The 26,411-nt window shown below is 40.5% G+C and overlaps 1 protein-coding gene across 4 annotated transcripts in view; it reads right to left on the bottom strand.

Moving 5' to 3' along the window:
• FBN1 (fibrillin 1) overlaps positions 1 to 26,411 on the bottom strand; it is a 157,604-nt gene that overhangs the window by 115,058 nt on the left and 16,135 nt on the right. For all 4 annotated transcript variants that reach the window (XM_055716550.1, XM_055716552.1, XM_055716548.1 and 1 more), the window contains exons 5-6: positions 19,775 to 19,870; positions 18,087 to 18,182 (exon numbers count right to left, since the gene is read on the bottom strand). In XM_055716550.1, the coding sequence (XP_055572525.1) occupies positions 18,087 to 18,182; positions 19,775 to 19,870 (192 nt within the window). The remainder of the gene's footprint in view (positions 1 to 18,086; positions 18,183 to 19,774; positions 19,871 to 26,411) is intronic.

The raw sequence follows: 26,411 nt of genomic DNA, 5'->3' as shown, positions 1-26,411 counted from the left end.
TCCTGAGATCTTCTGTGCTGGGTGAGTGCAACAGCAGCAGAACGCATTCCACAGAGGAACTCATGCACAATCAATTAGGTAGTCTAATTAATTTTCCAACTCAATAGATGCTATGGACTTTTTTTTTTTTTCTTTTCAGAAATATATCTATACTGGATACACATGTGTAAAAGCAATCCAAAAACTTTTAAAATCTTAGAGGAGAAGGACAGATGATATTCACTTGAAGAGAATGGGCTGCTACATGGGAACAATGCCTTCTCATGTGGGATTCATATTTCTGTCATGAAAGGTGAAAACACATACGGGGGGATGAGTGTATTTTCCAGTTGACAAGGTTGTGTAGTGATCATTAGGGACTGACTTGTTAATCTGTATTTAGAGTGATTTATGATATTAGGTACCCCATAATGAGTGTGAGGATTGAGTACACCCTCAGTACGTTGCAGATGACACCAAGTTAGGCCGGAGTGTTGATCTGCTGGGGGGCAGCGGGCTCTGCAGAGGGGCCGGGCAGGCCGGGCCCATGGGCCGAGGCCGGTTGTGTGAGGCTCAGCCGGGCCCAGCGCCGGGCCCTGCCCGTGGGTCACACCAGCCCCACACAGTGCTGCAGCCTGGGGCGAGCGGCTGGGCCCTGCCCGGCGGGAATGGGCCTGGGGGGCTGCCTGGGCCGGCTGGGCATGAGCCCCCCGGGGGCCCGGGTGGCCAAGGAGGCCAGCAGCGCCTGGCTCGTGTCAGACACAGCGTGGCCAGCGGGGCCAGGGCAGTGACCGTCCCCCTGCGCTGGGCACTGGTGCGGCCGCCCCTCAAATCCTGGGGTCAGCGCTGGGCCCTCACTGCAGGGGGGACACTGAGGGGCTGCAGCGTGTCCAGAGCCGGGCAGGGGCTGGGGAAGGGGCTGGGGCACGAGTCCCACAGGGAGCGGCTGGGGGGCTGGGGGGGTTCAGCCTGGAGAGGAGGGGGCTCAGGGGGGACCTCATCGCTCCCCACAGCTGCTGCAAGGGGCTGCAGCGAGGGGGGGTCGGTCTCTTCCCCCAGGTCACAAGTGACAGGACAAGAGGAACCGGCCTCAAGTTGCACCAGGGGAGGCTTAGATTGGAGATTAGGAAAAATGTCTTCGCTGGAAGGGTGGTCAGGCACTGGCACAGGCTGCCCAGGGAGGTGGTGGAGTCACCATCCCTGCAGGTATTTAGAAGACGCATAGATGCAGTGCTCAGGGACATGTTTTAGTGGAGGGCTTGACGATATCAGAGGTCTTTTCCAACCTAAATGATTCTATAATTAGGAAGAACAAAAACATTCGCCATGTGGAAAGAGCATAAGAAGGACTTATAAAATAGGTATGAGCCAGTCAGGGACAAAAATTACAGATATTTACAGGGGTTTTAACCACAGATGAGATGAGGTACACTAGAGCATCTAACAACAGAGATCTGTTTCTCTAGTCCTAACTCAGACAAAACCTCAATTCACATCAGCAGGAACTGTATCAAATAAGGACTCTGGAACAAAGATTAAAATAAGCAGAAGAATGGCCACAGAATTCCATGCCTTCTCTCACAGGGTCCTCAGCAGCAAATTTTCAACTGCCATTAATTTTCTCTGCACTTCCTTTCCCATCATTGTGATCACCCAAAAGTACTTACTCCACACTAACATAATGAAGTGTTTGTGAGACTATAGTTATAATTGTGATGTCTGGATTAAAACAGTGAGTTGTGACATTTCTAAGAGTCCTAAGGGAGCTGACAGTGAGTTATAGAGAATACACAGATACTTGATAATCTACAATTATGGGAAAGATTACACAGAAGCACAACAGAGTGCTTCGGTTGGGATTTTATCACAGGCATTTGTATGTAAGCACAGACCAGATTTATAAGGGAACTTAGAAAAATGCCTACAGGAAAAAAAGTGATAAACATAACCATTTCTCCAAGCTATAACCTTAATCAGTTCAAATAACGTTGTTGCTAGATCAGATGAATGGACAAGACTGAGACAAGCAAACTCTGGAAAAGATACATGCTGCCTGTAGGTAGGGCAAAGCCGGAGCAGAAAGCCTTCAGGGAACAAGTGTGAAGGAAGGAAGGATACAAAGAAGCAAAACAGCAAAAGAGCAGAGAAAAGCAAAACAGGAAGGCAGCAAAGATGGGATGGATCAAAGCAAATCTAACAAATGAGTGGGAGGCAGAGACTTGGAGAGATAAACAGTGGGAGCCAGCAGACACCATGTGTGAGAATGGGAGAAAAGGAAGGGGAAGGGAAGGAAAAGGCTGGCCAGCCCAAGAGCTTCGCCAGCCAACCCAGAGAGGGAGGTTTGCCAGGACAGGCTGGCCAACTACCTAGCTAAAAAGGAGGTCCAGAGAGCCAACTAGTAGAGAGCAGCCAGCCAGGCAAAGCCAGCCAGGAGAGGAATCCACATATTCAGTAAAGTGGGAGCAGTCCCAGCTCCACCCAGGAGCTGAGTGACCTGCAGCAAGCACCATGCTTTGCAGAGGGGGAATGGGCACTGGCAGCGCTCACCTTCATGCCACAAGAAGGAAAAACATGCCTGAGAATGTCCCAGCAACAGGATGAGCATCTCACTGGCACAGCAGCACAGTATCCCACCTGGCTATGCACTCTGAAATACTATCCACTGTTATCACTGGGTGACCAAATATGACCAAAAAACAGTTACACAAATTGCAGATATTAACCATGCATCTCTCCAAAAGGTGTTTTCCTCCCATCTGTAGAGCTGATTCTTTTTCTACTTTGATATTTTCAGGCTGATAAAGCAGAAATTACGTACCCAGATATTATTTGTATAGTTCAATGCCATAATCCTAAATCAGGAAAAACAAACACCAGGCCAGTGACAAATGAGGACAGGAGATAGGAAAAGGGGATACAAGCCACATGAAGAATGGCCTAACCCAGCACCGACAATATCCTGTTTATCTGTTAAACTAGGCAGCTCCCAGCTATCCAATTCTAAGAAATAAAATTAAGTCCATTAAATAGGGAAAAATTTGAAACCAGCTAGTGGATTTCTAATAGACAATAAATACTTGTGCTGTCTTCTGAAATATTTTTTACACTGAAAGAACAATAATTGAACAATTGATTGGAGCAGAATAAACCATGGCAAGGCCCAACTGTGTTCCCATCTTTAGATTTAAAATCTGTCTTTCAAAAAAGAAAAATAAATGACCAGTAAGAAATACAGATTTAAATTATTTCTGAGAACATGAACCTCCATTTCACCATCACCAGACTGTTAAGCACATCCTGTTCATTTTTATCTTCACAACAATTCTTCCTGCCACAACTCAGTATCATACAAAACAGGTACTGCGGTTAAGAGGTGTCAAGAAATCAGGACTCACAGAAAGAAGTGAGGTAATCCATCTACGAGCAATGTCTCAGTGCTTACTTACCTTACCCTCTGGATATAGGGTCTGATCCACACCACTGAAATCCTTGAATATATTTTTCCTTTTAACTTCACTAGGCTTTGAACGAAGTATTAAGCCATTAGGAAGCTAGTAATCCAATTCAATTCCCCTAGCCCCCTCAAGCCAAAAGCAGATTCACAGCTTAGACAGAGGGTACTTCAGGTATTAAAAGTCGACTTCTGCTTGGGACTAAGTACAAGAGAATGGTATGTGATACAGGCAGCACCTTGGCGTTCCCACAACTGGTAAGAGGAGAGAGAAGAAGGGAAGCAGGAGGGAGCAGCAAAGAGTTAAGAGGAGTATGCATACAGAGTATGGCATAATGCAGTTTAAAGTCCCTCTGTGGGAGCTCTGGCATCTGTCCAAGCTGCAAGGTTTAGCAATTACAGTGCCAATTTAAACTTGTACTTAAAAATATAGGAAATATTTTTTTAATTTTTAATAGAATGGGTACATTTAGGAATCTAGGTGGTCACCAATACACATGTGCAACACTCCCAGCAACAGTGGAACAACAGACTGTTCCAAGCAGTGTCTAAATTTTCAACTGCTTGTAACCAGCACCGTGGGAAAACTTTTAGGTGGCTTTCAAAATATTTCAAAAAATAAAACAGTAGAAAGCTCATAACTTAAGACACTTCAGTGGAAGAGAAAACTTCCCCTTGATTATCAGAGGTATTCTGCACTATATCCAAAAGGTAAGTAAGATTTTTTCTGGAAATAATGTCTTTTATCCACATCATTCTTGTCAGGAAGGAGTATGAACATCTATTTGTATTATTAAGCTTCAGGTTTCAACTACAGTTCTGATAAATAACACTCACATTAGAAAAATGTTTTTAAAGCATCAAATAGTTTAGCTTATAAAACAAAGTAAGCTTGTAGCGGTTAAACTGCCCTTATATAAGAAATTTTTATTGGTGCATGAATATACTATAAGCCTAAATTATAAAGATAATGTAATTTAGCCCACACATTTGAAATGACATAACCACTGGATTGGAACTCTTGCCTGGCAGCATACTGATCTCTTTCTTTCCCCCATTCCATTTAATAAGGACCTTGAAACTGGATCAGCAACTTTTGAACAGCCAATTAAAAGCGCTGTTCACAAAAGTGATCTTGTTTATTTTTCACATGAGCATCAGGCCGCCCCTCTGCAGGGCAGCAAGCCTGCTCCCTGCCCGCTGTCTCATTCTGCTTTGAAAGAGAGCCACTGCCATCCTGGGTACTCCATCTGCACCTATGCATCAATATCGCACCACCGCAAACCACACAATACTGACTACTTTAAAAAAAAACACCCCACCCCAAACCAAATAAAACCATAACACCACCACAACAACAAAAACAACCAACCGAGAAACCACCACAAAGACATCATCTCGTGGAAGAAGGCAGGCCCAAAACTCTTCCACAACTGCTCAGACTTGAGCATCACCTAAATCCCACTAAAGTGAATACGACGATTTCCTTAGGATTTGAAAGGACTACTTAGATTTCATCAGAGGCTATTGGAAAACATATATACAAACTTCTCTATGTGTTAAACAATGTACATTAACACACCTGCATTCAAGAAACTTTAGAAATGAGAATATCATATGAAAGATTGTGTATGCAGTACATAAGCCCCCACGCAAAAAAGCACACTATATTATAAAACTGAAAGAGGTTGTATGCATTTTGTTTGCATACAATACTCTACTAGAATACTTTGTATTCATCACCTTGAAATCCTAAATTTTTGTTCAATAAATACCATTCCATACAATGATATTTTCTATACCTTACAGTCACAGATAACAGTCATCTTTGCTAAAATATGTTCATATTTGTGACTTATGTCTCTGAGCACTTCTTACTTTTATCCAAAATTACTGATTGGTAGTATTGTGTGGTAACACAGCACAAAGCTAACTGCTTTCTCAATAACCTTGCACGCCTTGAAACCTAGCTGACAAGACCCGATCATGTCAACCCTGACTTAAGTCTTTGGACATCCCTTTCTTTGACATGAGTAGGTTTTGGATCACTTACATAGTTACTGCAAAGTTACATCCAGGCTTCACTTCTCTGAACAATAAGACTTCTACCTCTGAGTTCAAGATACTGCCCAGACTTTTGAATATACAACTGATATGTGCACAGGCGTGTGTGTGAAATGCATGCATACTCCACCCTCCAGACACAGCAAAATAAAGAGTCATAGAATAAATGTAAGCCATTCGCTGCAGGGTTTTGGTAATAGTTTACAATAAGTGGCAAATCATTACTGCTTTTGATGTTCAATGTTAAGTTAGCCATCTTGAACTGCTTTGGTTCTTAGATGCAATGGGCAGTTGCCTAGAAATTTCATTTGCGGTATTTAATGCAAAGTCACTGCATAATTTTACAAGATTACCCAAGTATTTATGAAGAAGGAACAGAAGTTGCATGTTTATATGCACAAACCCCATCTAATCTGTTTAAATGATTTCAGACACTATAAAACACTATTCTCATATCAAGAATTCCTACAGCAGACAAGCATGAAGAACAGCGGCAGTCTCTCAGTAGTGGGAGATACCAGTAAGGGCTCCTGTAGCTGCACTCCAGACAGGTACAATTAACGTGTCAGAACTATCTCAAGTCCTCTAAGTCCATTATATTGAATTCAAAGGAAGTGTCACCACTTATTTCAAACAGGACCAGGATACACCTCCTGGTACGTTTTGCAGATAGTCGAATCATCGCAACAGCAGCAAGACTTTGCACCAGAGTAACAGAAATTCCTCCCAGCTTGAGACTGAAGCGGACATCAACAACATAGGCTGAAGGAAGTTGTTCTTTCTATTCAAAATTCTAAACAGCTGTTTTCAAGGCAGATTAAAAGATTTTTCAATGTTTGGATTCAACTCAAGAGTTTTATCTAATGCATACTTTGTATTTGAGTATTTGTTGAATTAGAAATTTAATAGAGCAGCTGAGTATTTTAAAATCTTCTGGAAGATGTGAAAAAGGGATGTGAACTCTAGCACACCCTGTAAAACATAAATTTCTTACCAAAAGAATATGTTATTCATGTGCTCTGTACATTAGGTCAATTATTACTCACTTTCTTTGGAGAACAACCAAGTGTCTCCACCCTTTATAACAGAGCACTGTAATCAACTGTAGTAAGAATAGGAGAGTTATTCTAATGCACATTGGTAGCTCAGGCCCTAGCTTAAGAAGACTTGAACAGTAAGAGACTAAGATGGATTTGCCATAACCTTTACTTTTCTTTTTTTAAAAGAGGAAGAAAACAATGTATCCTTGTACACCTCTGTAAATAATTTCAATTTCACATAAATGGGGAAAAAATTCTAAAAAGGAACGCTTTAAATCGGTCCTCCAATTTAAACACTTCTGTTATTTAATGGCAAATTCCATAAACATTCTGATACCGATACTTCTTCCACTGCACGTCTTTCATTTCCGCTAACCCAATTTAACCTCTCATCTTCCTTGCAGTCAGCAGCTGTACAAAGCATTTTTTTTGTACTGACATCAGCAAGTGACTGAAGTGCTAGTGCTAGATTTAAAATTACTTCTAAAAACCACAACTTTTTGTACTGAATTTGGAACTGAGTTTGATACAACTTGTACTGTTAGTTTAATATAGTATCACCTTTCATGGAGTCATATCTTGTTGGGTTCCTGCTGGGACCTGAGAGTTGAAATAGCATAAGATTTAATGCATGGCACTTCATTTTGCCCAGCCTGGCTCAGGCCAAGAGAAGCATTTCAAATTATTTAGATAACCACACAGATTAAATACCCAGCAAGATAGCTTGCTAAGTCATTCATCATTTGCCATTCCTGGACTGTGCTTGTGTCTAGCAATGTTTTTACTAGAAGAGCCGTTCAGATGAATGGAATGCACATCTCCGCTGGGTCTCCCCTGCCCAAGCAGCAGTCTAAACTTCTCAAGCTGCCTTCAATGCTCTCTTCCTGAGATGTGTGAAAACTATTTGACTAGATCCCCTCTGCCATCTCCCTGTTGCCTATGTTCCCTCCTCACCTGCTGCTCTTGCTTTTTTTTGTATAAGCCCCTATAAATTCGATCCAATTTCAGTGTGTTAAGACATTACCCTCTCCTTATTTCAATCCCTCAAAAAGCTCACAAATTGTCCTCTTACTACTCCTTTACTCTTCACCTCAAGAATCAAGTAACTGGAATAATTGACACTATGCAATTCAACTCCAGACACAGTATCCGCATCATTAAATTATATCTTATCTTAAAGGTTATTGGAGCCCAAATAATCTAGCATTGACTCTCCTTTCACAGCTATGTACAACTTACCTCTTTAACTGCCCATTTCAATGGCAGATCTTTTTGCCTTTAAAGCCTGCAGCCTGGAAGTAATTTTTGACCCTGTGGTTTCTTTTGAAGCCTGTATTAATCCAACTGTAAAGCTGTCATACTACCATTTTACGAATCTCTCCAAGTTACCACCCATACTGTCCCACCAGGATATGGAGATCCTCATAAAGGCTTTCATCATATCCCAGCAGGACAATTATAATTCATTGCTTGCTGGTTTTACTATTACCTCTTGTAAACATTTCAAGCTTAAGTAGTATTCTGTCACTGTACTGCTCAACTGAACTAAGATGTCTGGACATTTTATTCCAGCACAGAGACCTGTCCAGTGGCCCTTGAAGAAGCAGTTCAAGGTGCCTCACTTTAAGACCCATCTTAATTGCACTTCGAAGAAAGTGCACAGCATGCTCTTTCCACTGTATGTTTATTGCTTTATTTCTTGCTGCAGTTCTCAGAAATTTAAGCAGACATAGGAGCTTTTGAGATCCTAAAATCTCCCATCACTGAGGGAGACAGTTTTCTCCTAAATCAGGTGAAATTATAAGTCAGCTACCTAAAGCATCTCCCCATCTTTTTGTTTTAAGTGGCAAGCAGATAAGTACAGCCAGTGTCAAGTGCAAATAGGAAAATTCCCCTGACAGTGCAACTGTAGTTACTGGTGTTACTAGGTGTTAAAACCATTCCCTGTCCTACACCCCATGAACCAATGTAATTTTGTCAGCTTGTTTTATATTCTTAAACTATCTGTTCCATTTTTAGATTTTTATTAGGCAAGTACACTAGAAATTGTAAGCAAAACATGTGCTTTCATTTCACAGCACTCAATCAACTGCCGCCACAGGACAAACACCCTCTGGACAGCAGAATACACAAATAAGAAAAGATGCAAAACATGCAGGATTATGTCAGCACTGGACCTTCCTTAAATGGCTGGCAGGTCTCAATTATACAGCTGGAGGTGTTACAAATCACGGACTAACATCTATTTTAACACATTTTCCAGAAGGTGGCTGGACACGGTCCTGGGCCACCTGCTCTAGCCAATCTTGATTGAGCAGGGAGTGGGACTAGATGATCTCAAGAGGCCTCTTCAACCCTAAGGGACTCTGTAAGCTGAAATACCGTTAGAAATTATCCTGTCTTCTGTAATTGTTATAGCTCTATTTAAAAAAAAATAATAAATACATTATTTGATAGGTAGTAGTCACTCCACTAAATACTAGATGTGCATTTTAGTGTGCTGGCTGTTTTTGCTGATTTCCTGAACTGATTTCTCCATCCTTGCTGAAAACTCATCTACCAATAGATTCAATGGAGCCATTGTAAGCAGTGGGACCAATGTAAAAGGACTTACGACAAAAACTGATGGCTTAATCTTGAGACCAAAGAGCCCTAAATGATTGCTGTGTATACAGAAACAAGAAAAAATATGTTAAGTCTAATAAAATGCCACTGAATTTATTACCACTGTTGCAATGGCAGCAAGGACCCTTCTCCTTCAGCACAGTGGAGCAGGGGCTCTGTTCCATGCTGTGTGTACCGGTGCATGACAAAAGCATCAGCCACCAGCTGTCACCTCCCTAAGGAGGCAAGAACTGCAAGCATACAGGTTTCTGCTAAGCTCCTGTTTTACTATGACTGTCAACACTTCTGTGTTGGAAGAAAAAGCATGAGAGGGTCACAGCAGACCATTCATCCCAAGAAGTACGGAGGAAATGGGGACAGTACTGAAACTCCTCGATCACTGGGTAAACTTTGCAAAAAACATAAGTGATGAAGACAGAGCCATTATAAAACATGACCAAGATCACCTCATAAGCCAGGTTGACTTGAGTTAAACTGTTTTTAAAATTAAGAGTCACACACTAAATTAAACATTTGGGACCAAGGAATACAGTGCAGAGGCCATCCCCTTCAGAACGGGACCCGTAATCTAAATTACACGACCATGAAAAGAAATTAAGCCTATGGCACAGCAAAATGCCGTTACATTAACCTACCTGTGCTAGTTTAGCCTGGCTAATACCTGTGATAGACACACAGTAAATGTATAAGATCACAATCAAAAATCAGGTGCTTACAAGGTTTCACATTTCTTTTCTTAAAATATAAAACCATATGTGTATATATGAGTGTACACATCTATGCACTTTTAACACCTTTCATGCTTTTTTAAATTACTTATCCCTAGCCTTTGTACATCTTCTTTCAAAGAAAAATATTGAATCTTGGTTTCTTTACATAAGGAAATTCCACCTTTTTCCAAAAGCAGTTTCTTCTGGATAAGGAGTGCAAAGCTAGGCTCTGGTTTACAGCAGAGCAGAATTTGGAGTGATATTTCTCTTAGGGTTCCTTTCTTTTCAGACCTTATTTAGGCCTCTCTTCTTTTCCTACAGTGTTTCTCTAGAGTGCCAAACTGTACAAGCTGTCACCATATAAAAATGACTTGGTCATTATTCGTGAACTTCTGAAGAGCAATTGGAAGTGTGAGTGTGACTATCCTTACAGCTCTTCTTAGGCAGTTGTTTCCTACAACTTTTTGCAACTTTCATGCTGAGATAGGATATGAGGTATCTTTCTAAATGTAACAGTTTACTTTAGAAAAGTTGTAATTTTCACAATGATTTCATCAACTCTGTTGCAATTACATTGCAAGGAAACTTACATGTGACAAAACAATTGCACTAACCATTTTGAGCATCTCATGCTTAAGACACATTTTCATTAGCATTTTGCAGCTGACCTATTTAAAAGAATTGTTTTACTTGGAAATGCCCTTGTCAGTTTATCCTTGCATTAGGTATAATCTGTGATACTTTAAAAGAGGGTCTCTTTTCTTTGTTAGAACCGACCATCATGAAAGTTTCAGATTACTTTAAAAAACAAAGAAAAACTGAAGTCCATAACACAAACTTGGTATCATGTATGGTATCATACATACCGATATTTATTTTTTTTCTGCTGCAACTCTAACAAAAATTGTCAGCTTACAAGCTCTATAAGAAAAAAAGGTATGAATAGAAAATACTCATATAAAATTTCAGGGTGATTCACAATGAAAACATTTGTTTTCACTGTAATAAATCGAAGGATTTCAGGTAGCTGTGCTTTCTTGTATCAAAATATATTGCAGCCCAGAGAAGAAGGAACAATTCTCTCCACAAATAGCTAAGTGGGTACTGTTTAATAAGTTCTCTGCTGCATTTCCTCATTCTCTGTATCACATTCAGCTCCCAGGGCCACCATTTTGAAAGCAAGCTTTCTATGGAAAGCTCAGTGAGAAACTGGTTCTGCTCAGCTATTTTACGTTCTACAAGTTTTACAGTGACCCAGGAATTGGGAGATGGCTGAAACTACAAAAAATGGGCACGTTGCAATGGTACTAAGAGAGCAAGAACAGCTTGAAGACACTCATTCTGAAGGCCTCAAATACAACACCATGTTGCAATGACAACCAAAATCAATACAAGCTGCCTCAATTTTTCCACACACACAAAAAAATCTGAATCTCCTGATACAATGCATCAGATTCTTCCCAGTTCTCCCTGGAGCTCCACAGAGCATAGATCTGGCAGTGTAGGCCATTCAGGGAAGTTACATGCCTGCACTGTGTATATAAAAGTCGTATCTGTATTAATGCAACATTGCATAACCAAACAAACATAGACATTTCTTTGTGTATATAACTTCAACAAAACCTCCTGATGAAAGCACAGGCCTCCACTCTTCATTTCTTAAGACACTACAAGGCAGATCACAAGTACCACGTGCAAGCAAAGCCAGTGCAAGGCTCAGCCCCTGGCTGCAAAGAAAGCAGAACTGTATTTCTCGTACAGCAAACATGTACCACAGGCTGCCAGCACTGCTGGAGGAGGCATCAGGTTCAACAGCAAAGCTGTCTGCAGTACCAAAAGAACGATCTCAATGTTTCTCATGTGAGTCCCTTCAATGTCCTACATGCAAGAATCAAGTCTTACAGGTTAGAACACCACAGCTACTCAATTAAAATGTCTGTATTATAATTTATACCAAAACATAGGCTCCTCAAATTGTGATTAAATTTGTATGCATCTCCACTGCTACAACTAAAATCAGATCTAAACAAAACAAAGTCCAAATAATACCTTACTGCACATCTAAAGGTCAGCGCCCTTAGCAGCCAATCAAGAAGGCATGGAAATACAGAAAAGGCTGCCAAATAGCTGAATGAAAACTTTGGATTTGAATTTGTTTGACTGAAATCGAAACTCAATTTGGAACAAAATGTAAATGTTCAGCTTCATGTACAAAAGCTGGAGCCCTCACATCTCACAAGAGACTTAAGGCCATATGCACTGAAATCATTTATGGATCTTGATTAAGCTTTAAGCATATATCTGAAGAAACATTTTAAAATTTGCTATGTGATATTTTGAGATGCACAAAGCATAGAGCAAGCGACACACGACTGGTTATAGGGTGTACTTCCACGGTGCAGAACAGTGGATAAAAACCTTCACATACACAAGATCCTAAAAATGCTTTTTGGAATCAAGTAACAGACTGAGCTTAGTACTGAGTTCTGATCCAGAGATCTATTGATTATATGGCTAAGTATTATAAAACATCTTAAATCACACAGAGTTATTCTGCAGAGGCTGACTTCTACACCATTAAGGTGCAGCTTCAGTTTTAAAAATTAAAATACTCCTCCTTCATTTATCTCCACCTCTTTTATAGAAAAGATAATGTAAGACACCGATACTGAATTTTTGGTTTAAAACTGAAAAACATCAAGGGGTGGCAACATGTATTAAAATTATTTTAGACAATAAAACGTCAGTCTGTGACCAAATATCCTTATCTTCGGCCTGAAGCCATTTTTCATAATTTTTCAGGGGGAAAATGATGTGCAAAAATCCTTATTGCAGTCCCTCAAGCTTAGCCATCCTTTAGTTGCTGCTATAACACTGTACATGCATTCATGTTACAGGGCTGCAGAAACTACATGTCTATGTCAACAGATGTGTTTCTTGGAAGACAGCTACAGAAATCAAGTTTATTCAAATGTTTGCCAGCTACCATATGCTGCAATACTACTTTAAATGCAACATAAGGCTTTGGGAACATACTTTTACTGCTATCTACACTTTGTTATTTACTTTCCGTTTAGACTAAATACCAGAGACGGGGCACACTAAGGGGTGCAGTGTCTTCTTTGTGAAAACATTCTACCCGTTGTAGTATTTAGAAAGAAATACACACAGCACTACACTACTCTCTACCACTTTCAGCGGCTGCACTTTCACAGAGAGGCTCTGGGAAAGATATTTTTACATATGGCATTAATTCTGGGAACTTTTAATAATGGCCAAATATAATTAAAAATTATGCAAAAAATTCCTGCCATGAAGAGAGCAGTACAGAAACGACTCTGTTTGAAGAAAAAGCAATCATTTGCTCATATTCTGAGTACAGAAAAAAACCAAAACACACGTGGTACATTTTTAATATTTGAACTACATCAGGCCCAATTCTGTTCCTATGCGAAGCGAGTGGCAGAACTCCAAAATGTAGCAGGATTGAGCCCCTGATGTTGTCACAAGCATTCAAATAAACAAACAGGGCTGTAACACATTCTAAGCTTCCACTGTGTTCCTCTAAATGGATCCAAAAAGAAAAAGAAAAGCACATTTCATTGCATTTTTGCATTTCAAGGATAACAACAATATACAATTTTATATTATACAGAAATTGCTTTCTTAAGGTATAATCATCCAACTGTCCAAAGAGAAACAGATACAGAGTCAAGGAAGCTTTTATGCACAAGTTTGGAAGACACAGTTCTACCAAATCTGATAGGGATGTCTGATCTCCCTGAGCTTCTAACATCATTTTTCCTCTGGACTTCATAAAGTGCATGACATAGGGATGTTTTCACATGACCCAAATGCGGGCATCTCACATAGCCAGCTAAATCCCCTAGGCTCTTTTACAGACAATAAAAAGAGCTGTGGATGTTCTGAATCATCCTCAGGGGAACATAAACTAAGTCTCTGCTCTCAATCCCTTCAGCAACACTAAAAGGAACTGCAGAATCTGTAACTCACTCAAGTTATTCAGCATTAAAAGTCAAATGGCGTAAAGATGGGGCGTCCAGTTTTTAACCAGTAGAAGAAATTTTGCTTTGCTTGCATCTTCATTTTCTTTTACCTGTGATTTCTTTTCATTAACAATATGACTGAATGATATGCTAAACAACACTGAGTGCACCTCTTGGATTTTAATTGACTCTTAAAAGCACGGACCAAAATCCAGCAAGGCCCTTAAGCACTTGCATAATTTTAGGCATATGGACATCTCAGGTTTGAATTTAAATGCATGTCAAAGCCCACCACTGAATCACAGCCAGAGAACTCAGCACCTTCCACAAGGAATCCTTGAAGTTCAAATTTTAACTGAGCCAATATCCATGAAATATTTTCCTTTCTGGACTATGTATTTCAAATGTGTCTTAAATTGCTGTAGGAAGCATTTCCAACTCCACTACACTTTTACTGTTTAGCTTATGTCACGTTCACCTTTCTATGAACATTATCCCACAGAAAAGTCAGGTCTGTTGTACTTAGGATACACATGCACATATTTGACAGTACACCCAGGAGGCTTCCCCTGCTCTGGAAAGGTGCCAAACACCACACACACCAGCTTAGGAGCTAGTGATACATGTGTACCAGTTTTGACCACGCCACAGCTGTCAGTGCAGCTGACAAAGCATACCCCACCAGTGACATGGTACACGCTCCCAGAACATGAAGAGGTACTCCACTGATAATAACGAATCTAAAAATTCCTTCTGCTCATGTTTACAGTGTTTTATACCACCATCAACACTTCTAAGACCCACAAAAAGCAATCTGTGCGCCAAAACTGTCCAAGGCCAGCTGCTACCCTCTCAAAAAATGACTGAATAAATATATAAAAATACTCAGGCCACAAATTTGATGGGAGTTTGCTGTACTGTGAAAGCAGTACATCTTTCCAGATAAAGCCCTTTCATTGTGCATGTATTTGAAGCTACTGACCTATACAGAAGTCTCACAGATCTTCATTAACAATCATATGGTCAGCATTTACTGAGGTAATACCAATCAGGCTGATCTGTATTACAAATATGGACCAAATGTATGGAAAAACTACCTAAAGCAGTAGACATAGAACTACACAACTTAGTCTCTGGATCTAAGAAACTGGCACTAACTTTGCTACAACCACCTGCAACATTTTAATTGTTTTCCATATCAGATTAATGGAATAACCCCCAGGAATCTGGTTGCCTCAACATTGTTTTATTCAAGACGGTTCTAAGCTACGACATAGGCAGCAAAGGATGGAACATTCCTTGGTCGGTGACATGCATGCCACAGTCTGTGACCGTTACTATTGATGCTTCTAGACAAAAGTACTGCATGATATGCAGCAGTAAATTACTTACATCACTGTTAACTTGTGGCATGGCATAACCTAGAAGTCAAACCACAGCCAAACAGATGGAGAACGTGCATGCCACAAAACCGTATCACTTCACGTTACATTTATATCCAGAAATGGTGTTTTCAAAACACTCTCTCTTGCTTCTCCAAGAAATGTGTTAGTTTAAATTTCTCTGGAGTAATTTCCTTCCCCGCTCTGCTCCCCTCCCCACTCTGCTCCCGCCCCACTACCCCCCCCCCCCAAACGCATAGAGATACTTTGGTTTGGTTTTGTTCAGTTTTTTTCTTTTCTTCTCCTTCTAATAAAGACACAGTTTTATTCCACAAGGCATGAATCTTGTCAATTTACTGGATACCATCCATCTACATATACATCAGAAGCCCACCAGGGAGTGTCACAAATCCACATAACTTTCCAAAGCTAGATTCAAAATATGGACTTCTTTCTTAGCTGACAGATGTGTAAAATCATATGCAGCCAGACAACTCCCTAATGACCACACAGGTGCATGTGCTGAACAATGCAAGTTATTCTGACTAAGACCAACATTAGCTTACACTTGAAAAGTTATCTTCAGAAAACGTTTTTCTGATGGCATAATGTGATTCTGGGACCAAAAACCACCACACCCTTTTTAGAGGAGGGGAACATATTAGCTCAGCTAGGTAGAGAGGCTTCAGGAAATCTCTGTGAAAGAAGCCAAATTTCAGAGGTTTTCTAGGAAGATATGACTATCATTTAGCCTCAATACCACAGTGAGCATTAGCCAGAAATACTACAGCTCATTAATGTATATTTTCTTTTTTATTGATAACCCTAGAATCAAATCCATGTTCTAAGTAAAAACTGCCTATGGATGAGGCATGTTACAGATTTCCACCTCGGTTGTGTTCAGTAACATGCATGGGGTTTCACGACGGCATGATTTGGCTCAAATGGCTCTGTCTCACTAATTTCTCACTCCACCCGACAGAAGGCAGGGAACCCTGCGGGACAGGACAGTCAGCAGGCTTCAGCCTTGAAACTTGCCCCAGTGAGGTGGAATCAAACTGGTCCCAGATCTGACAACATAAAAGCACTGAACAATCTTCTTCTGAACTTGCACTTTATACCTCCTCACTGGACTGAAAGCTCAGAACCTTCACCCATGCAAAACAAGCAGTCATTGCTTGAAATTCAAAGCCTTTGCAGTAATATTCAGTAGATCCTTTACTTATAAAGCCTTTATTCTCTTCAAACTTAGGATTTTTAACCTAATTTTCCATTCCTCTTACTCTTCTCCAGCAGTGAGATCCCAAGATTCACAACACAGCTACTTTTCAGTCTTCAGAAAAACTTCACCATCAGTTTGAACTACTTTTATAAGATCTGAGTGGGCAACTGGCAAGGCTTCACACAGTGCCTACACAGCAATTTCATCTGCTGTAGGGAGTGCAGGAAATACCTGCTTCATTCTACTGTCTGCCATAGCACAGAATGAAAAGCTTTGGTCCGCTAAGATTTGTTGTTCTGCATCACCCACCTATGCTGCTGATGTAAGAGAGCCAACCATTACTCTAGGTGGAGCACTGACAGCAGTATTCATCTGACACACTCACTGACAGAAATTTAATGTGCTAAGCACACAGCCTACATGAAAGCAAAAAATCAGGTTATTGGTGTCTATTCTGTCCCAGGTTCATAGACATTTAACAGAACCTATTGTATAAGTAGTATGTATGAAATTCCAACTAAACAGATCAATTGGTAGCTCTAACAAATGAAAATGTTTTATTGTTAATATTACAAAAATCAACAGAAACATTATACTTAAACATTGTTCACTACATCTCTCTCAAATGAACCATTAAATTGGTTTAATAACCCTGAAAAAAAATCCATATACGGGATAAGACAGTTGGTATAGATGTGTTTTCATCTGGAAACTGCTGTGATTATCACTATGGATAGGCAAATAAAAATCTAAAATTGGTAACAATAAATCCGTACAAAACAGAAAGAATTGAATAAACTCTGCCAAAACAAAACACGCCAGAGGCAAAATGCTGCTTACCATTGGCAAGCAAATGCATCAGAGATACTAAGAGCTCTTCTAATGACTTAGAAACTGAAGTTTGACTAAAAACACTGATCAATATTTTTTATTTGCCACCTCTTCTATTGGAACATTTTCATAGCAAAAGAGTAAACAAAAGAAAGGCCTTAATCAGCTGCTTGTGTATCTGCTCTTGGCTTCTATCCTTATGAATCTCACACGTTGCCAAAAACGCTACTTAAAATTTATTTTTAAGTAAATCAAATCAAATCAAATCAAATCAATTCAACTATAGATTAGAATAGGTAAAGGCTCAACAACCCTACTGTTAGAGTAAAATAAATGGGGATTTTTGTCCTGGAAAAAGAAAACAGCACTTGGTAAACCTACCATGAACTGAAGAGCTAACCGTTAAAATCATACCAATCAATGCTTGTGACATATAAAAATCACAATAAGAAGATAATATTGAACGTTTGGCTTTAAATCAATGTTGAAGTTTTCTTTCTCATTAAAAATGCCATTTAGGAAAGCTGTTACCATCTTAATTTGTGCTATTCCCTAACTAATATCTCCACTATTTTCTGAGATTGGAGTTTCCCTTTCAGTAAAGCTTCCTTACATTGTATTCTATAAGAATGTTAATCCTATTTTATCTTATTCACAGACAGCAATAAAATATTACTATTTAAATATTTTATTTCATATTACTATTTAAGTATTTTGAAGTTACTATTAAGCACGTTGGAACATCAATTTTTTTCCACTGTTTTAGGGCACATACCTCTTTCACACTGGGGTCCAGTAAACCCATATGTGCAAGCACATCGGTTCGGAGCCACACACCTTCCTCCATTTAGACATCCATTTTCACAGACAGCTGTATCAGATGAAAGGCAAAATTAATATTTATTGAGCTATTTCCAGAAAGACATGATGGTATGCACTTTACCAGCTCTGGTAAACCGGTAAAAAATGGTAAACGTAACAGGACAGGACACTCCTTTTTTCCAGAATCTACTTACAATCTTTTCTTATTTCCTGGCCTCATTAGTATCACAAATTGATCTTTTCAAGACAGCATAATATAAACACAGTAAAAATCACAGCTTTTCTGACCTCTCAGAGCCTTCATCTTTGGGATGGCTACACCTAACTTCAAAATAACACCTCTTTCAAACTTTCAACAAAGAAACACTGAAATAGTAGAGACTGGAGATAGAAGGAAGAAAATTTCATCTCTGAACCCTCAAGATTTTTCCCTATTCAGAAGCAAATTTAAAAATGTATTTGCTCCTCTACCATAATAGAAAAATAATCCAGTATTAAAAGGCTGTTTGCTGATGTTAAATAATTCATGCTATTAACTAGGACAGCAAACTGTAACCAGCAGCTATTTTGACAAAGTTAATCCAAGATATTCTTCCCCTGTGTGACAGTCACTAGATTCAGAACACAGTTTTCCTCATAATAAACTCCAAAAGCAGCTGCTCTCAAAAATTAATCAGAAAATAGAACATTCACATGAAAAATGGCCTTTTAAATACAATTTGATGCTCATTGAGCAACATTATTCTTTGTTCCGTTTCACGTTCACTTCAGTAGAAAGGAGGTTTCCATTTATCCTCTTTTATCCACTTGATATTTCACAGAGAAGGCAGAAATACAATTCTTAATCCTTTCACCATGTGATCCTCTTCCAGATTATTAGGGTAAATTCCTGGTCCCACTGAAGTTCATGTAAAGTGTGCCATTGATTTTGACAGAGCACAAAAGGTTTTCATTAAATGAGCTAAACACATTTTCTCTGTCAGACCAATAGTTCACTAGATAGCAACATGACAGCCTTGGTTAAAAGCAGTGTTTACATCCTTATTTAAGTTACTTCACAGCATTCCAGCCAAGAAGACCAAGAGACCACCAGAGTCAGTTTGGGAGCGATTTCAAGCATCGGATCCAGGAATGCTGTTGACTCAGGATTGATTGAGGAAATCACAAATATGTCAATCAATGCTAATAAGGCTCATCAAAATGAGCAAAATTCCTAAAGCGTACTAGCAAAGTCTGAAGCAAACCTCTGTAATTAAAATAAAGCTTTGTATTTAAAAGCTTAATTTTGTCTATAGATGAAAACTGAATCCCATGTAAAACGGCCTATTGCTTTAGTGAGTGGGAAGCCCTAGAGGTCAATGGGAATTATGGTAGTGTGAGAACTACAGGATCAAGTTATATCGAATTATTATGAATTCACATGATGTTTATTTTAATAGTCTTGATGAGAAATAATTTACTCAGCATTCATTACGAAGTCATGTGTTCTCCTGTAAAATTCTACTGTACCTGATCAAAACCAAGGTCAAAATCAGTTGAAATATAGTGCTAAAGGGTGCCTAACCCACACATCCCAGAATTACTTAACTGTACACAGTACCTCATGCATATATCTATTATATTAATAAAAGTGTAACTTACGCTGTCCACAGTGTGTTCCCGTATATCCCTTCTGACAGAGGCAATGGTCATCACTGCAGCTACCTCCATTCATGCACCGGATGTTACAGTGTTGTACTTGAAAGGAAAAAAGATTTTCCTCAGTTATATCAAGCCAGTCAGAAACACTTATCTGTCTGCCAAGGGATTTATTTTTTTTTTCTTTTAGGGATTGATTCTATGACCTATAAACAAGTATTAGAAACCAAGGATGCACATTTCAGGACACACTTACAATGGCAGTACAGAAAACAATACTGATTGACAGTTCCTAAGGAATATAGGACATGGTGCAAGAACCTGACACCAACCACCCTTATTCACTGAACTCCAAGAGATTCCATATGAGCATAAACCCACATAAAAAATAAAGAAATTGTCTCTCAGTTTGCAACAATGAGAAAAAGCCAACAATAAGGGAAAAGTACTAAACTTCTGGCAGATACCACCAAGAAGAAAGAGAGTCTTATCATCTGGGCAATGGGGGAGAGCAGTATTAAAGGGAAGCATCTAAGGACGCTCCTGAAGGCAGCCCGGTTCTGCCAACACACAATACCAAAAGCTGATCGGCCCGGGTAGGACTTCTTGCATGAAAAGGAAAAATAACAGAGTGATTTCTTTCTGTATGCCATCTGTGGGCTCTCCCAGGTAAAGCTGCTGCCAGCTGCTGCACTCGGGGGCTGTGGAGCTCACAGACAACGCTTCCCCGGAGCCAACCACCCTCTCCTGCAAGAAGCAGAGGCGGGGGAGCAGCAGACGCTCTCCTCAGCCGCAGCCACACCATTTATAATGATTAACATGCAGCTCCAGTCCCATGCCAGTAACACTTAAAAGTCTGTGCTGCATTTTTCTATGTAATTTTCTATGCATTTTCTAGTAAGAAGGACAAAGACATTTTTTAAGTAGACATCAGGAGCGATTTCAAGTATGTCAGGCTCTTCATCAGGCGTAGAGAAGTGGGCAGGGCTCCTGACAAAGCGAAGTCCTCCTTACAGGTCCCACTGGCGGACACAGCTGTGCACGGGGCCGGCACTCCAATAAGCAGCCGGGAAATGGTTTCCCCCTTAACAGGAACCACATGAAAGGCTCCTCCCCAGATAGGATTACGGTCAGATCAGCATTTCGGAATGGTGATGGAGCACCAGATAGCTACACCACACGGTCTGAAACGCTCAGGACTGCAAAATAGAAATTGCGTGTCCCGCCAGCGCGTGTTGTTAACAGGTGCCATGCCAACCACTGAATTTTTCCTGTTGCACAAAGCCCTTAAGCATCATTTGGCTTTTTACAGTTCAGAAGTATGTGAATGGGAATTTTATTTTTATTTTCAAGTAGAATTAATATTTTTAACTGTATTGCCTTCCATAGCAATATCAATCCATAGAATAGAAGTTAATCATGCAGCTGGAGAAAGGTTTTAAAACAAACTAGCATTTAAAACACTGGTACTCTTAATTCTTCAATTATAAAAGTAAAAACTGTGTCTTACATTTCTTCTGTGTCTAATAGTTATGATACATCTTTGTTCTACTTTGGATGTACTTCAGTACTTCAGGCAACAAAAATGTACTAACATTCCTCAACAAAAAGTAAAATTGTCTGCAAATACAGAGTGAATATCTGGTGAAGATTTTTGGACAATGTCCTAAGTAGGTCAGAAAAAGGTATATAGTTACTTTAAAATGTGTAGTTCAACTTAATATACAATCTTAGAAAAACAGAGGGGATTACAAAAAGCATAGGAAATGATATCATCTGTCAAGCAGGGAAGGAACTTAAAAACCACAAACTGATTTCAATTAGAGTGAGTTATGCCAAGAGCTAATTTCCATTCCCACATGAAGACCAAAGCCATTTAAATAGTCTGAACTACATTTGAGATAAAAAGGTTAACGGTAGCTTATATGATGATTTTCACTTTGTTTATTCAAGTAAAAGTGAAGTATATTTCCCCGGTTTGGGATAAGCAGCAGTTTTACACATAACACATACACACACAAAGTTTCCATACTTTGTCTTACTGCTTCTTAAAGGAACTTTTTCAAGGTAAAATATTTCTTCCTCCTTCTAAAACTAAAATCATTACGGGAGACTGCTGGGACCCCCAGTCATCTTTATTAAAATGAGCCACTCAAATTAGTGAGCTTCCTCCCTTATTATCATGCAAGAAAATCAGTGGCATACAGTGAACTAATAATTTATTTTCTGCTCTCTTTTGAGAGAATGTTGAAAATAGTATTTCCAAAATCATACAGACTATTCTGAAATATTACCCTTCCAAAAGTTTATAGAAACACATGTGAAGACTGTCTGGCACTCAGATGATGATTTTAAGATTGCATTTTTGAAAAGTAGCACATTAATGCAGATCCAGAGTCTCTTTTCTCAGCTATATCAACAATTCCATTAATGTTAGCGGAGATATTCCAGTAAATGAAATAACCTGTTCCAAGGTATCACACTGACAGATACTCAAGGAAAAAGCACAGGAATTAGCAATAATGCTGGTAAATCAATGCATATAGCTTTGCCTTAGCTTGGCACGCACAGGAAATGTTAACAACATTAATAGATTATTGCTTTTAATCAAGTATTGTCCTCTTTTGGGTCCGATTTGTAAGCAGTCTGCACTGGAAAAGCCTGAAATCAAAACAGGAATAACTACAGGAACATAGCTTCATAAACCTGCAAAAGAGCCTGCGAGACCAAGTGCATCCACAGACACTTTGTGTGCAGGCAACATTTGCGTCATCGATGGAAGCAAAATAACAAGCTGTGTGCTTAAGCAACAAGTTCCTGAGTTTTTACATAAATCCTCAGCAGAAATGAGCGAGGACTTCACCACACCAAAAGCACAATCACCCCACAACTGCTCAGGAAACGTCCAGCTCACCAAGCAAACGAAAGGCAGCTCACAAAATGCAAACGAAACGCTGTCTTACTCTGCAATCCCAAACTAAGGAATGTGAGGTGTGAGGGTCTGCGATCCGCAGGCAGGAAAAGCCCTGCACCGAGGGCTGAGGGCGCACAGGGCCGGCGGGCACCACAGGAGGGGCTGCCCCACGCCTCTCCGTGCCACCGCCGAGGAAACACTCCCAACCCCGGCCATGCATGACGCAGGGCTTTGCCTGCCAGGAGCTGTAAACAAGGAATGACGGTCTCATCGCATCCCAGATGCTCCGCGTGCTTTCTCTGTCGGGTGGCTGCCTCAGGAAAGATGGCAGCTGGCACCAGGACACAGGCCTGCAGCACTGCACCAGGTGCTGAGAAAACCCGCGGCAGCCTTGAAAACACTGGAAATGTTTAAAATCCAAGAACTCTTACCACCTCTGACAGCAGCAGGATATAAGGGAAGGGGCCGAGCTCCAGTTTTTACGGCTGTTGAACGGAATCTGCCACAGCACCCCACGGAGCGAGGAGCGGGAGCCCGGGGCGCGAAGCCAAGGGCCCAGGCTCCAGCTCCCCCCCACAGCTCACGGTCTCTGAGGAAGACCTCGGCTCTCTGAGGAAGACCTCGGCTCTCGGCTGGTGCCCCTGAAGCTGCACACCCGGGGGGTGCAGAGCAGGCCCCATTTTACACCCCAGGCATAACCGGCCTGCCGGGGGAGCACAGACACTTGTCCCCACTAGCTGCCACCCCCAGCACCCCACAGCTCTTGCTGCCCCTGCCGCCGCTCCCATCCTTCACAGACAGCCCCAGCAGCACACACCTCCCGTGTTTACGCCAGCCCAAGCTGTCCAGACAGGTTGGGAGCAAAACCAGCGGCTGGGCTCAGAGACACACCTGACCCACAACCCTGGGGGCACAGGGGGTGCCTGATGCTGGAGGAGAGACCCTCCTCCTCAGTCACCTCCCCCACCCGCTCCCACTGGGGCAGAGCAGTGACTCCAAAAACATGGCGGGATCGCAGGGTACGGCTGCAACACAAACAGGGGCACGGCTGCAGCACGAACAGACCATGCCAAAGCAGCCATAGCCCGGGCTGTCTGGGGGGCAGCAGCGGAGCAGCCACCACAGGGCTGGCATGGCCAGGGTGTGAGACATCTCCCCACATGCGCACCTGCAACGTCAGAGCCACCCACACATCGGAGCCAGCAGGGGGGATGCCTCCACACATGGCAATCTTATCTCCGAGCCTACTGTAAGCATACCCAAAAATTCACTAATTACACAGGAATAACCACTACGCAGCCAGCAAGTTCATTGATGTCATGAAAATCCCTGCAAAGAAAACCACCAGCTGATCTTTTCAACCACGAATCTGATTCCTAAAGCTGACTCATAACCAGAAAAGTCCCAACAACTGACCTGCATAAGAATCAAACTTGAAAGCTTTGTTTTGCTTCCCAGTCCACAAGCTTTCCAAACTGCATTATTTGATTCTGGCAGACAATCAGTCTATATGGCCACCATGAATTCAGTTTCTGCCTATGGCTGCGCATGCTATAAAACCTGTGCCCCCTCCTGACTCCTTAAGGACTAAAGACACATGTAACCTAAAATATCCAAAAGTCAGCTCAGGCACATCTCATATTTCAGAAGCCATACATTTAATCCTGAGAAATCACAGCATTTTCACACATATTTGTTATTTGCATTTTGAATGTGACAAACCTGTATCATCTATTATTTTTTTTTAAATTTTTGTAATAAGACTTTTTTCTCATTTGTTAGAACATGTAATTAAAATCAAGTTCATGAATGCATTTTCTGAAAAAATGCTAACTGTTACCAATGGGAGTTGACAGTAACCCTTTGATTTTTTTATAAGTTTGTTTACTTTGTTTCCTAATAGCAGATCATAGCAATTGTGGTCTATTGTGTAAAGACATATTCCTGGATTTTGTCTACAGTGCCAACGGAGCAAATGGCTTACAGAAAATGTATGTTCTGTAAGTCTTAATGAGGTGCTGGGTCATAAACATTATTACACAAGAGTGCACAGAGGCAGCAGAGTCTTTTCAGCCTACAACAGCTTAGGACACTTTTGCTTTTAGAATTGGCTGGTCTCAATAAATAAAGGTGATGTGACCATACACACAAAATGTGTCTTAAATTATTGCACTGGTTAAACAAGATATAAACAGTATCTTTTTTAAGCCAACTTGCTGTCTGTTTGTAAAGTGTTAATACTTATACCGTATACAGAAAAGCAACATCAAAAAGCGGGCAAACCTACATAGCAATGCAAGGAAAATAATGTGAGCACCAATTAAAGCTTGTAATTCTGACTAAAGACTAGTAGAATATTCATGTCTAGGAGAAGTAATTGTCAACAACCAAAATAGCTATGTTATATAGGCCTTAAAAGCTTCTTGCTAAAAATACTGCAGTAAAGTCCTGCACCCATTTATTTGTGCAACTCCAACGAACACTAAGACTACGGAGATCAGTGGTAGAATATTTCAGAAAAAGAACCACAAGAAGAACTGTAACTTTACTCATACTCTATTTTTCTTTCAAGTCTTGATTCATACAATACTTCAGTGTGGCCTAAAAAAACCTAATGAGGTAATACTAAGGCCCACTTGTTCCTGCCTTTTACAAAGGTGCCAAAATATTTAACAGATGTAGGGATACATCTCCCCTTCTGTACCCTGAAGGGAACTTGGAAGAAGGTCATGCTTTTCTTTACTGGCTTACAGGGCTAAGGCATATGCACCCGGCAAAACAGTAGCTGCAACCTGAGGCAGACACACAACAACACACACGTTTGTGCAGCATTTTGCACCCCTCCTCCTTCCTGTACTCTCTGGAAGTTCCACAGCTCCATACTCTCCTCATGCTGGCCTCTCCCTAACAGTCATCACAGGAGCCTGAGAAATGGGTTGAACTACAAAGAACAATATTTACCATTTTAGTACATGTCATTCCATTACATTCCACAGTTGTTATTGGGTTTCCACTGTTATTATATGAAAAGGATGCTAAAGCCACAAGCTGAAGTGGTCAGTTTTGTGGGAAAACTCTTATCAAGTAGGAAAGCAAAAAAATAGAAAGGTAAAAAATACAGGGGCAAAGCAGACCACACATTGAGCCTGAAAAGATATTCAGAGTTAAAAGGATAACCATTTTGCATAATATTACAGACCTCAGCTTAGTGCATCCCCCACTGACATCAGTTAATATGTTGTTCAGATAGTTACAGGCATTTGTGGGAACCAGTTTCCCCCAAAATTCTTCCCAGAAAATTAACATACTATGTAAAAATCAAAATCTTCTGCATTCTAAGAGACAGGCACCATACTCAAATGAGAATACAGTGGACTTCACAGCCGGCATCTCAAGACATGAACTGAGATACTATCCCAAGCAATGAAGGATTTCTACTTCATATCAGATACTCATAAATTAGTCATTGAGTGATCTGGTTCATTGAATTAACTTAATTTTACTTGGTTTTTTCTGGATCTGGGGAACTCTCCTTGAAAACCTGAAATTTAAGCATTTCTAGGAAAAGTAATCTCTCTGAGAAGCTTCATTTCCAAAGCATTTGGGTTTTTTCTGATGAAAAGTCGTTCCACTTAAAAACCTGAACCAGTTCTGTATCTCTAGTACCTACAGAAGTATCACCTGAATAAGCTCAGCAGCATTAGATTCAGAAGGTAAGTGCTGAGC

This window comes from Falco cherrug, chromosome 7 (genome assembly GCF_023634085.1).
Source record: "Falco cherrug isolate bFalChe1 chromosome 7, bFalChe1.pri, whole genome shotgun sequence".
NCBI lineage: Eukaryota > Metazoa > Chordata > Aves > Falconiformes > Falconidae > Falco > Falco cherrug.
The sequence above is the reverse complement of the archived record's forward strand: the minus strand, read 5'-3'. Positions and strand labels throughout refer to the sequence as shown.